The sequence below is a fragment of the Raphanus sativus genome, chromosome 3 (genome assembly GCF_000801105.2).
Source record: "Raphanus sativus cultivar WK10039 chromosome 3, ASM80110v3, whole genome shotgun sequence".
NCBI classification, from domain to species: Eukaryota; Viridiplantae; Streptophyta; class Magnoliopsida; order Brassicales; family Brassicaceae; genus Raphanus; species Raphanus sativus.
In genome coordinates, this window is record NC_079513.1 from 26,268,222 (window position 1) to 26,280,782 (window position 12,561).

The following is a 12,561-nucleotide window of genomic DNA, read 5'->3' on the forward strand; positions in this document are numbered from 1 at the left end:
TAATTTTCCAAAATAATTATTTAATTAATAAAATAAATAAATAAAAATCCAAAAAATAAATAAAAATCGAAACTTTTAATAAAATTTACGAAAAATCAAAAAATCAAAAAATTAAATTAAAATTTTAGAAAATTAAATAAATATTTTTAAAATTAAATAATTTTCTAAAATATTAATAAAATAAAAATAATTAAAAATTAATAATAAATAAGATTAAATTTAAATAGAAAAGAACTAAATAAAAAGTTTACAATTTAAAAAAATAGAAAATAGAAAATTCAAAATTCACTAGTGACGATGATGGTTTCTCACATAACCATTAATAATGACAATAATTGCCATATCTCTAATGATAGTTCCCAACATCATCGTTGAAAATGACAAAAAAAAACTTTTTCAAACTTTTGAATTTTCATTTTTTTGGAATATATGAATTTTTTATTTTTCTGTTTTTTAATTTGATGTCATTTATTTTTAAATTTTAATTTTCTAAATATTAATTAATTTTCTGATTTGTTTCTAATTTATGAGTTTTTATTAAATTTTACGACTTTTGTTTAATTTCTGATTTTTATTTAATTTTTGATTATTTAACTAATTAAATAATATTACTAATTAAATAATTTTTAAATAATATTATTAAATAAGTAAAAAATAATAAAATTAAACAAAACTCATAAATTAAATGAAAATCAGAAACCATCATTGTCACTAGTGATATATTTGAAATTGTTATTGTCCACGATGATATGATATATTTTTTAAAAAATATTATAATTAAAAAAAAATTGAATTTTCTATTTTTTTAAAAAAAAATTGAACTTTTTATTTAGATCTTCTCTATTTAAATTTAATCTTATTTATTATTAAAATTTTAGTTATTTTTATTTTGTTAAAATTTTATAAAATTATTTAATTTTATAAAATTTTAATTTAATTTTTATTATGTTTTCATTTTTGTGAATTTTATTAAAAGTTTCGATTTTTATTTATTATTGAATTTATTTATTTTGTTTATTTTATTAATTAAATAATTATTTTTGAAAAATTACCTGCTGAACAGGTCAACTTTTTACTTTTGAGGTTTTTTATGATACAAAAGTCACTTTGAAGGTTAAAAGTGTTAGTGAAAAAACTTTAAGGTTTAAAGTGCTAGTAAGTGACATTTTGAGGGTTTTTTGTGCGATTTTCCCAAAATAATAGTCATACAGTCAGTAATCAAGGGCTTTACACAAGATAATGTTTATTGGGCTCTTAATCCAAACTAACACAAGACTTTTCTGAGCCTTTTTATGTGAGTTTTTTTCTTTTAAATAGCCCATTGGGCTTTGAACGTTTTGTATACATACCATCGGTTCAACTAATCACCGGTTATCTCAGCTGATATCTAAACCGGATCCGACAGGATCTACCCCCATTCACACTTCCGCACGTTGTTAACATAAACTATCAGACAAAACCCTAATCCCATTTCAACGCCACTGTTCCTGTCTCATCCGAAACACTCACAGCCATGGCGACAGCCACTCACCTCCTCTCTCAACCCTCATCTCTCCGGAGAAACCTAAACCAATACCAATCGAACCAATCTCCCTTCTCCAGGATCCCAGTTCTGTCTCTCAAGTCCACATTGAAGCCACTCAAACGCCTCTCCGTCAAAGCCGCCGCCGCATCATCATCTCCAAACTCCGTCAAAACCGCGACGAAAGACTCAATCGATCAGTCTGCGTTCAACCATTGTTTCAAGAAACAGTCAGATGGGTTCCTCTACTGCGAGGGGACCAAGGTCGAGGATATCATGGAGAGCGTCGAGAGAAGACCTTTTTACTTGTACAGCAAGCCTCAGATCACGAGGAACGTCGAGGCTTACAAGAAGGCCTTGGAAGGTGTGAGCTCCTCCGTCATCGGATACGCCATCAAGGCCAACAACAACCTCAAGATTCTGCAGCATTTGAGGAGTTTGGGATGCGGTGCTGTCCTCGTTAGTGGGAATGAGCTAAGGCTTGCTCTTATTGCTGGTTTCGATCCCACAAAGTAAAAAAAAAAATTCTTTTTTTTTCTTCTTCTTCTTATCACATTGCTCTCTGTATTAATGGTTGACTATGTGTTCTTGGTTTATATTAATGGAATATAGGTGTATTTTTAATGGAAATGGGAAGCTGTTGGAGGATTTAGTTATAGCTGCCGAGGCAGGTGTTTTCGTGAACGTGGATAGTGAGTTCGACTTGGATAATATTGTGGAAGCTTCGAGAATCTCTGGTAAACAGGTCAATGTTCTGCTGCGTATCAATCCTGATGTTGATCCTCAGGTATTGGTTTTATGTTCTAGTTTTTTTTTTTTAATTACATCATAGTTCTACTTAGATTTGGTATGAATGAGCTGTTACATTATGTGTCAGGTGCATCCATATGTAGCTACCGGGAACAAGAACTCGAAGTTTGGTATCAGGAACGAGAAGCTTCAGTGGTTTCTCAATGAGGTGAAGGCGCATCCCAATGAGCTTAAGCTTGTTGGTGCTCATTGCCATCTAGGCTCTACCATTACAAAGGTTTGGTCCGATTATTAGTACTTCATACGATGCATATTCTTGCTTTAATATGGATTGCTCTCTGTTGTTTATTCTAGGTGGATATATTCAGAGACGCTGCGGTACTCATGGTGGAGTACATCGATGAGATCAGGCGTCAAGGCTTTGAAGTTAGCTACTTGAACATTGGTGGGGGCTTAGGGATAGATTATTACCATGCCGGAGCTGTCCTTCCCACACCCATGGATCTCATCAACACGGTAAGAACAGCATCTCAAAACTATCTGAATCTCAAAAGTCTTAGATATGGTAGAATCTTTACAATCCCTCTTGATGTGTTTTTTCAGGTAAGAGAGCTTGTTCTGTCACGTGGCCTGAACCTAATAATCGAGCCAGGGAGGTCGTTGATTGCGAACACGTGCTGTTTCGTCAACCATGTAACCGGTGTGAAGACGAATGGAACTAAGAACTTCATAGTGATCGATGGAAGTATGGCTGAGCTGATCCGTCCTAGTCTTTATGATGCATATCAGGTAATGAAACCAAACATGTTTGTTGTTACGGTTTTGCTCTCTTTGGAGTTATAATAACTAAACATCTTCTTGTTTCTTGTAATGCAAAAAGCACATTGAGTTGGTCTCTCCTCCAGCACCTGAAGCAGAGGTTTCCAAATTCGATGTAGTGGGTCCTGTTTGTGAGTCTGCTGATTTCTTGGGGAAAGACAGAGAGCTTCCTACTCCTCCAAAGGTGAGAGAGAAATAAGGATGCGATTCTGTTTTGAAAGCTCTCAATTAATGTGGGAGTCTAATGAGTTTAACTGTCACAGGGAGCTGGTCTGGTGGTTCATGATGCTGGTGCATACTGTATGAGCATGGCTTCCACTTACAATCTCAAGATGCGTCCTCCAGAATACTGGGTAAAAAAAATACACATTTTCTTTCTAGTCCTAATAGAAACTTCCTATGATGTGAAGTCTAGACTAAAACATGTAACTGCTTTCCGTTTGGAGGAAGATTGATTGAAGAGTTTGTGTGTGTTTGTTTGTTGCTTTTTTTTTTTTTTTTTTTGCAGGTTGAAGATGATGGATCCATCACTAAGATCAGGCATGCTGAGACATTCGAAGACCATTTGCGTTTCTTTGAAGGTCTATAAACTCACTCTCTGGTTTCCTCTTTTATCATTTGTTTGTCACGCTATTTTAGTTTTTACTATATTGATTTTCGGAATCATTATTGTAATGCTATTGCTTGTGTTAGAATTTTCAATTTTCCCTGTTGTATCTGAAACCCTCAATAACTTGATGAATAAGAAGAAAAAAAGAGACAATTTCAATACAAGAGACTGTCATCAATGGATCATCACCTAATCTGTTTTGTGTTCATCAAACACAAACACAAGAATAAAGAATGATCGCTCCGTTCTTCACATTTTTTTTTTCAAAAAGCTTACATCTCGATATAAGCAAGTGCCATGCCATGTTCTATTAACTGATGTCACATTTTTTAAAAACTCTATTGATTTGCTAAAACTTCTCAACCTTTTTGCTCCCTAGTATGTCTACCTCTCTTTTCAGAATTGCGCTTCAACATTTTTTTTTTAATTTGCTTTACTTATTTTTCCATTTTGGATAGGATCCTATATGCGGTAACAAATCTTCAGAAACATGCATGACATGGAACAACATACTGTATCTCTTTTCTACAGTAATCCAACTTATAGAAACAAATAAAACGAAATTAAAGAGTAAAGACCGTCCTATATAGTATATGAATAAATAGAATACTTAACCAGCTAAGTTTCTGATACTAGATTTAAGTCAAATAAAAGAATCTTGTACATTTGTAAAAGTTTTAAATATGTTCTTTATTTAGAGAAAAGTCATAATTAGTAATCTAATAATTTATAACTGTAAGAGTAAACCAGAAAGTTAATAGTACGACATGGTTCCTCTCACTGAACCGGCGAATGGCGTCAGCCGTCATCATTGCCCGGCCAACTCCTCAACTGCATGGGTCTTATTGAGTACTGAAGAAACTATCAAGCAACTAATAAAAATAATTAAAAGTATGAGGGCATATAGTTGCAAATTCTCACCCCTTACGAAGACTATAGTCGACTCTCATTCATTACCAGAATTTTTTTTTACTTTTTTTTCTTAATTTCGAAAGGAGAGAGAGAGAGAAGACGAAGAAGGAAGAAATCGTTTTGATCGGGAGGTACTTCTTTCTCCGACAACTTTCACTGTCTCTAGGTTTTTTTTATGTTGTGTTCCCTCTCCGTTTCTTCTTCTTAGCTCTAAGCTCGAGTCTTCTCGGATAGAATCCGAGTGTGGAAGCTTCGTCGCTGAGAATTTTGAGATTTAATCGTCTTTTTCTTTTTTCAGTCAAAGTTTTTTGTTTTCCGACAGAAACTAAACTCTTTTGTATTTTCTATTACCGTTTCTGTTTCTGTAAGAAAAACCCCTATAAATTTTCCTGAAATTCGATTTCGTGGGTTTTGGTTTCCGGTTCGGTTCTGTGGGATAGAATATTGATTTCTGTCACTTTCCACGGGCGGGAAGATTTCGAATTTTGCCTCTTTTGGGCTCCAAAGTTTTAAATCTTTGCTGCTTATTTTATCTAGGGCTTGCTCTTCTTCTTCTCTAACCCTCGAGATCTGTTTCGTCTTTCTCCAGATTATCCTTTGCGTTCCAGTTAGCTTTTACGGAGTCTGGATCTAGTTTAGCTCCGGCTCGTCTCATTTCGTGGGTGAAAGAGAGTTCCTTTACAAAGGTTAGAGCTATAACCCAACCACTTGCTGTAGAAAGTTTGGATCTTTAGAACTCTAATTGTAGATTGTGTAGTTCTTGAGTATTGTGTGTTGAGTATGAATGTGAAAGTTTGGATTTTTATAACTCTAATTGTAGATTGTGTAGCTCCTCTTGAGTATGAATGAGAATGTGAGTCAATTGGAGTTGTTGCATTTGGCTTCGAGTCTTGTTTGAATCAAGGTTTAGAGAGAGTTTTGTACACTTATAAGGTTGATGTTTAATAGGTTGTTTGTAATGGAAGACGATGGCTCTGCTTCTTCTTCTTCTCATTCTTCTCGAGATTTGGATGCACAGAACCCTTATGATCGATTGCTTGCTCTAAATACAAGTCCCGTTGATTCTTCAAATCGTAACTTGGATTCGGTTTCTGCTATTTATCTAGCGATGACGACGGCGAGCTCGAAGCTGGAGTGCGTCGATGAGCGTGGCCAAGACTCCCTCATCACCTCCGTATGCAACGTGGAGGACGAAGAAGAGGATGAGGAGCTCGATGAGTTCGATCCTTATCTCTTTATCAAGAACTTGCCTAACTTGTCCTCCGTTGTCCCTACTTTCAGACCCGTCTTGCTTCCTAAACAGACCCGAAGCTGCCCTCCTATCTCTCTAGTCCTAGACCTCGATGGTAAGGCTGCTTAACAAGCACTTTATGTCCTGTTAACTCTATAACATATATCACTTTCTCTGTTTGCACAGAAACGCTTGTGCACTCTACTCTAGAACCATGTGAAGAGGTGGATTTCACATTCCCTGTGCATTTCAACGAAGAAGAGCATACGGTATACGTGCGTTGCCGGCCCCACCTACAAGAGTTTATGGAGAGAGTGTCCCGTCTTTTCGAGATAATTATATTCACAGCCAGCCAGAGTATCTACGCCGAGCAGCTTCTGAATGTGCTTGACCCCAAGAGGAAGCTCTTTCGCCATAGAGTGTACCGTGACTCGTGTGTTTTCTTCGACGGTAACTACCTCAAGGATTTGTCTGTCCTTGGACGTGATCTATCTCGTGTGATCATCGTCGACAACTCCCCACAGGTATCATATAGATCTATGTCAAGGCTGTTGCATAGTCTCGTTAGTATATGTTTATTGACGAATCTTCTGATGTGCAATGTTGTTGTAGGCATTTGGGTTTCAAGTGGAGAACGGTGTGCCAATAGAGAGCTGGTTTAGTGACCCGTCAGATAAAGAGCTTCTTCACTTGCTGCCGTTTCTTGAAAGCTTAATAGGAGCTGAAGATGTGAGGCCGATGATCGCCAAGAAGTTCAATCTCAAGGAAAAGATCGACGCAGCTGTAGATGTACCTGAGTATCCTGCTGAGGCAGGGGATCCTTTCGAAAGGTAGTGTCTTTTCAAAAGCAGCTATAAGGCAGAATCTGGCATAAAAAGGCTACATGTTCCAGTGACACAAAGGAGAAGACTTGTTGCTCTTTGGGAAAATGCTATGGAAAGTTTCTCTTCTTCCCTCTTTTGAGTTTGGAGGGAACTTTGCAAGATATAATATTATATCAAATGTTGTTTTCTTATTAGTTTTAAGAACCTTGGTATACAGAGAACTCACATAATAATTATTATAAATTGGTCAATTCTCCTAAATAGACCTTATAAATTTATTTATTTTTTCTGTATTTTTTGAACAATTGTGACAGTTTCCAGTAGAATATTCAAAAAGTTATTCTTACCAAATGGAGATTACTTCTGAAAATACACTAGTGAGCATGTTTGTAGGATTTACTTACTTTTCGAAGATGTCGGCGCAGGTTAAGCTGCGTTGGTATTTAATTATTTCTCCATTTTTAGTGACATACCAAAATATAATTTACGATTATTATTATTTTAAAAATAAAAAAATAGCGGAAAAAGAAATACTAGAGAGAGATCAGTTCGCCGTTGACGACGATCGATGCCGAAGATGAAGCATCTTCTCCGGAAACTCCACATCGGAGGAAGTAGTAGTAGTAGTAGTAACGGATTCGGAGACCATCATCACAGTCTAGACGACTCGTCGACTAGACCAATGATCGATCCCACCCCTATCCGAAGCTCAAGCCCTAGCCCAGCCTCTACTCCCTCCGTCTCCTCGTCGTCAGGTTTCGGCAACGCCGCCGCCGCGACAATGCCGAGACTCGAAACGTTTGAGCCTGCAGCGGCGGCTGCGGCTGTGGAAGGAATTGATTTCGGTTTGATGGAGGAGGAGTATCAAGTGCAGTTAGCTATGGCGATCAGCGTGTCCGATCCTGATCCGAGGGAGAATGCGGACACGGCTCAACTTGATGCTGCTAAGCGGATTAGCCTTGGGGTTAAGGCTCCGGTCACTGACGCTGACTCCGCCGTTGACTAATTGTTAGATTATTAATCTGTCTAGAGAGTCTGTGGTTTAGAGAAATTAGTGTTTCGATGGAATTTGATCACTGCTACTGCTTACACTATATACACTGACTAGTTATTAGATCAATTCATCGATAGGATTTGGTTGTTGTTGATCACTGTTACTGCTTGCACTTAAGCTGGTGTTTACCTTTCTTGTTTTTTTTTGTAGGGACATAAGGTTATTAACTATGACCAGAAAGTTAAGGATGGTTTTTACGATGTGTATGGGATTACATCCAATTCTCTTCCACAAGGGAAGATGCCACTTCTCGTGGATCTTCAAGCCATCTCTGTTTCTGATAATGTTGATTACGAGGTTATTTTGGTGAACCGGTTGATTGATTCTGAACTTCAAGAGCTGGAGAGGAGAGTATATGCTTTGTCATTGGAATGTCCGGAGTTTGTTCGTGGTCAGGTGTCAAGCGGTTTGACTCAGAAAATTGCGAATATAGTTGTAGAACAGATGGGTGGGCCCGTTGAGAATGCGGATGAAGCGTTGCGAAGGTGGATGCATCGAAGCTATGAACTAAGGAATTCTTTGAACACCACTGTTATTCCACTTGGACGAGTTAACTTTGGTCTTGCACGTCACAGGGCTTTGCTTTTCAAGGTTATGATAATACTTTTTTACTTGTTTCTAGCTTTGGCCTTGGACCTCTTGGTTATTTTATTTTGGGATTTTTAGTGCCGTCACTGAGTTCCCTCTTTGGTTACTGCTAGAAGATACAATGTGTAGCTAAATAGTTAGCTTTTTCTTGTTTCTAGGTGCTTGCTGATAGGATTGATCTCCCGTGTATGCTGGTAAAAGGCAGCTATTACACTGGAACTGACGATGGGGCTGTGAACTTCATTAAACTAGACGACAAAAGGTATTTATTGACTGATATTGGATTCAGTTTTTATGTGATGGTAGTGATTTTTTTTTGCAGAGCCCTAATTCATTCTTCACATTGCAGTGAATACATTATTGATTTAATGGGTGCTCCGGGGGCTCTGATTCCTTCGGAGGTTCCAAGTAGTTTTCTTCCAGTCTCTTGCACTGATACGAGAGTATTTCCTGATGATCTGGACACGTTGCAACGTTCTTGCTCTGTACCTGAGAAAGAAATTGAAACGCCAGCATTTTCAGTTTTGGAGGAAACAGATTCAAGATCTTCGGGTATTGTGGCAAACGTGTTCAATGGAAGCCATGAAGAAAACAGTGTCAGATGTGCTGTTGAAAAGCATCAGACGGAGAGGTTTGAGCATGACTTTGGAAAGCTAATGCAATCACAGCAGATATCTGGTGAAAACTTGCCGCCGTTTTCTGGGAAACCGACATGTGCACAGAAAGTAAAAGTCAAGAATGTCTCAAAGTATGTCATAAGTGCAGCAAAGAACCCTGAATTTGCACAGAAATTACATGCTGTCTTGTTAGAAAGTGGTGCCTCACCTCCCCCAGATTTGTTTATGGATGTCAATCCACAGAACTTGAGGGAGAAGAGTTTGCTTCACGACTTCTGGCAAGAAAGTAGCAATTCTATGAATTCTGCTGTTCCACGCAACCAAGAAAAGGTAATCTTAGGATACACTTCCTTTTACTAAATTAGCACAAGTTCTTTTAATTCTCTCCCACCTGCACACTTGAACTATCTTAAAATTTGAAGTCTTAGTTTGTTTCCATCCACACTGAATAGGTCGGAGATCAGTTTGCTGACCAAATGAGAGAATCTGAAAGGAACCCCACAGCACTGCAACTGTCTGCTGTTTGTACTTCAGGGGAAGTCGATATGGGTAAAGTTTCTTCACCAAAAAAGATGGAGATCGGCACTGCTGATGGGGAGCCTTCTGTTAGTGAAAGTCATGACCACGGAATTAATCGGTTTCTCGGCGAGGCTGCAAAATGGGAAATTATGTGGGAAGATCTTCAAATTGGCGAGCGGATTGGTATTGGTAAGGTCTTGTCTAGCAAACATTAGATTTCCATAGAAGCTTGCAAACTCTCTATATCCTATAGTGGTATCCGAGAGAAACTTTTGATGATCCTTGATACTTAGAAATTGTCTTCTAGCCTTATGCTCGTAGCTAAAATCTAAACACCAACGATTTTCAGTTTGATAAACTAAACTAGCCCTTAGTATCTCGGATAAAAAGATCTAATGTGCTCCTTCTCGGTGTTGTTTCTATTGCAGGTTCATATGGAGAGGTTTACCGTGCAGAGTGGAATGGAACTGTGAGTTATGTTTTGGAGTCTTAATCCACTCATTCTTAATAATGATTCTTAGTCTGCCCTTTCTAAAACCAATTTGTTTCCCGTTAAGGGGATTGCTATCTTATACATGCACTTACTGAACTGGTTATGTTTCTAATTTCAGGAAGTGGCTGTTAAGAAGTTTCTGGACCAAGATTTCTCTGGTGATGCATTGACACAGTTCAGATCTGAAGTAACTCCAGATCATTTAATCAAAGACATCTCTGTTTCGTTTGAGTCACTTGCAATCTATTTAATCAGACTATGAATGTTTTATTTTGTTCCGATAGATCGAAATAATGCTGAGGTTGCGGCATCCAAATGTTGTTCTTTTCATGGGAGCAGTTACTCGGCCTCCAAATTTTTCCATTCTGACAGAGTTCCTACCCAGGTTAATCCTCATGCTCTTCTTTTACAATTCGTGAATGGACCACTTGGTCTGCTAGTTGACTAACCATGATGTTCTCTCTTATTAATAGTTTTAACATTCTTTTTTGTTGACTTAACGGGTTAGGCTTTCATATGATACTATGCAGGGGGAGTTTGTATAGATTACTCCACCGACCAAATCATCAGCTTGATGAGAAGAGACGAATGCGGATGGCACTTGATGTGGTAAGCATGACTTTCATTGTTTGAGCAGAAGGCTTTAAACGTTACTGCTATATTGCCAAAGTTCACCTGACAATTGCTCTCTATGTGATTTTATTGCAGGCAAAGGGGATGAACTACTTGCACACAAGCCACCCAACTGTAGTACATAGAGATTTAAAATCTCCAAACCTTCTTGTTGATAAAAATTGGGTCGTAAAGGTTTGTGATTTTGGATTGTCACGCATGAAACATCACACGTATTTGTCCTCAAAATCAACTGCAGGAACGGTCAGTTACTAACTCAAATAGAACCATTCCTTATTCCTCTCTATCATGAATCTCTGCGGCAAAGTTAAAGATAGCAATTTACTTGATAAAATACCCTGCTGCTAATGGCTGTGCAGCCCGAGTGGATGGCTCCAGAAGTGTTGAGGAATGAACCAGCCAATGAGAAGTGAGTGAAATTTAAAGCTATGATGAGAATCATATACTTGTTAGTACACAGAAGTATTGAGTGGTGTGCTTGTGCGCAGATGTGACGTGTACAGCTTTGGTGTCATATTGTGGGAACTAGCTACATCACGCATCCCTTGGAAAGGCTTAAACCCGATGCAGGTCGTTGGAGCTGTGGGATTCCAGAATCGTCGTCTTGAGATCCCAGATGATATTGATCCAACCGTTGCACAGATAATCCGTGATTGTTGGCAAACGTAAGTCCACTTCCTTACACAAAACACCTAAATATCAAGCGAGGTAGCTGTATGATAGCACGAATCGATGTTCCGAAGATAGCTCTGAACCTTGTGTTCGGCTAGCTTGAGATATAGGTTTAATTGGAATCACTATCTGTTAGCACGTATTTGGGTGGAGTAAGCTAAGGTGTGAGATTATTTATTTATTTTCTTTTGTGAAGGGAACCGCATTTACGGCCATCGTTTACACAACTGATGCGAAGTCTGAAGCGGCTACAGGGTCTAAACATAAGCAAGAGAGGAGGGAACATTAGTGAAAGTTTGATGTAAAGATATTTTTTAAGACAGAAGCTGGTTACATCACCTGGTCTGGTTCAAAGAGCCAAATGGGTGGGAGGATTGCCATTTTTCTTTTTCTTTTGCTTTGCTGCTTTTTACGGTCAGATGATGAAAAAAGAATGTGGGATTAGGGAAAAGCTTGTGGAGTTCAATCGAAGTGGGTCAAACAAACAAAGCCCTATTACAACCCCTTTTGTAACTAATACAAGTAAAAGCTTACGGAGTTCTTTTTTTTTCTTTTTTGGTTTGTGATTTGCCCCCAAAAATCTGGTAAATGTAAGAAAAAAACATGTGGGGAGGGTATTGTGGTAAGAGCTTTTACATAAGCTCTGCTAACTCTTGTAAAAGTTACAATCAAAGTAAAAAAAGATGAAGATATGACCTGACCTTCAAAGGAAACAGAGGAATGTTTGATCTGTTTATGTTTATGTAACGTTTTTTTAATCTCACACTTAGAACATTGTAAACAGATTTTGAGTAAGTGGCATGGTGAGATTCAGCAACTATTATGTGAACACATAACTTTAATCTTTTAACTAAGTAAAAGAGAAGTTGAATTCTGAAAGCTTTAAAATGAAATATATAATACAGGAGAAAAACACACACTTGAAATTGAAACAAATATATTTAACAAAAAAACGAAAGCTGGTATCTGAGTTCTAGTTATATTCCGGTTTAATGTTAGTCTGCTTGTGAGTTTGGATTTGATCATAGTAATCCCCTCAGGATTGCTAGTGTAGCATATCAAGAACAAAACAGTTGGACTTAACATCATTTGAATGTGACATTACAAACTAATGCAACGAGATTAATCGTTAGTCACAAAATGCTAGGACGTTCATTAAAAATGATCAGCCTGAGCCGACAAAGAATTTTGAATCAAATTGACCTGCTTCTCACTATTACCCTTGTGGTCCATTTCTTTTATATATGTATATACTTTTGGGTTTTCAATGCCACTAGTTTCTTATACCACACAATCCCTCCTAATTATAAGCAATAT

General features: G+C 37.6%; 3 protein-coding genes across 7 annotated transcripts; all 3 read left to right on the forward strand.

The window, feature by feature from the left end:
• The first annotated feature begins 1,435 nt into the window (after positions 1–1,435).
• On the forward strand, positions 1,436–3,865 carry LOC108843995 (diaminopimelate decarboxylase 2, chloroplastic). Its single transcript, XM_018617176.2, has 8 exons — positions 1,436–2,034; positions 2,135–2,309; positions 2,400–2,549; positions 2,627–2,788; positions 2,876–3,061; positions 3,153–3,275; positions 3,355–3,444; positions 3,600–3,865. The coding sequence occupies exons 1-8, from the start codon at positions 1,514–1,516 to the stop codon at positions 3,678–3,680; spliced, it is 1,488 nt and encodes a 495-aa protein (XP_018472678.2). The 5' UTR covers positions 1,436–1,513; the 3' UTR covers positions 3,681–3,865.
• Positions 3,866–4,641: 776 nt separating this feature from the next.
• LOC108844431 (uncharacterized) lies at positions 4,642–6,961 on the forward strand. Of its 5 annotated transcripts, none has more exons than XM_018617691.2 (5): positions 4,642–4,744; positions 5,203–5,299; positions 5,562–5,959; positions 6,031–6,368; positions 6,457–6,961. In XM_018617691.2, exons 3-5 carry the CDS (start codon positions 5,572–5,574, stop codon positions 6,676–6,678), a joined length of 948 nt encoding a protein of 315 aa, XP_018473193.2. In that variant the 5' UTR covers positions 4,642–4,744; positions 5,203–5,299; positions 5,562–5,571; the 3' UTR covers positions 6,679–6,961. The 5 variants fall into 5 exon arrangements, with proteins under 5 accessions (XP_018473193.2, XP_056861396.1, XP_018473195.2 ...); XM_057005416.1 differs by having other exon boundaries at positions 5,203–5,296; positions 5,560–5,959; XM_018617693.2 differs by having other exon boundaries at positions 4,644–4,744; positions 5,720–5,959.
• A 191-nt stretch (positions 6,962–7,152) lies between these two features.
• LOC108843908 (probable serine/threonine-protein kinase SIS8) lies at positions 7,153–11,957 on the forward strand. The gene is given in 13 exon segments (XM_057005418.1): positions 7,153–7,692; positions 7,873–8,313; positions 8,469–8,572; positions 8,660–9,257; positions 9,380–9,635; positions 9,875–9,915; positions 10,058–10,126; positions 10,224–10,324; positions 10,470–10,548; positions 10,648–10,815; positions 10,932–10,981; positions 11,061–11,237; positions 11,441–11,957. Coding segments are annotated over 13 exon segments (2,649 nt in total). The 5' UTR covers positions 7,153–7,236; the 3' UTR covers positions 11,550–11,957.
• Positions 11,958–12,561: the final 604 nt, after the last annotated feature.

Bases quoted from the DNA above. Each gene is read 5' to 3' on its own strand.
- LOC108843995 (XM_018617176.2), top strand. From the start codon at position 1,514: ATGGCGACAGCCACTCACCTCCTCTCTCAACCCTCATCTCTCCGGAGA. The intron at 2,550-2,626 runs GTTTGGTCCGAT...TGTTTATTCTAG, and splicing joins TAGGCTCTACCATTACAAAG to GTGGATATATTCAGAGACGC. The intron at 3,276-3,354 runs GTGAGAGAGAAA...TAACTGTCACAG, and splicing joins AGCTTCCTACTCCTCCAAAG to GGAGCTGGTCTGGTGGTTCA.
- LOC108844431 (XM_018617691.2), top strand. From the start codon at position 5,572: ATGGAAGACGATGGCTCTGCTTCTTCTTCTTCTCATTCTTCTCGAGAT. The intron at 5,960-6,030 runs GTAAGGCTGCTT...CTGTTTGCACAG, and splicing joins TCTAGTCCTAGACCTCGATG to AAACGCTTGTGCACTCTACT. The intron at 6,369-6,456 runs GTATCATATAGA...ATGTTGTTGTAG, and splicing joins TCGTCGACAACTCCCCACAG to GCATTTGGGTTTCAAGTGGA.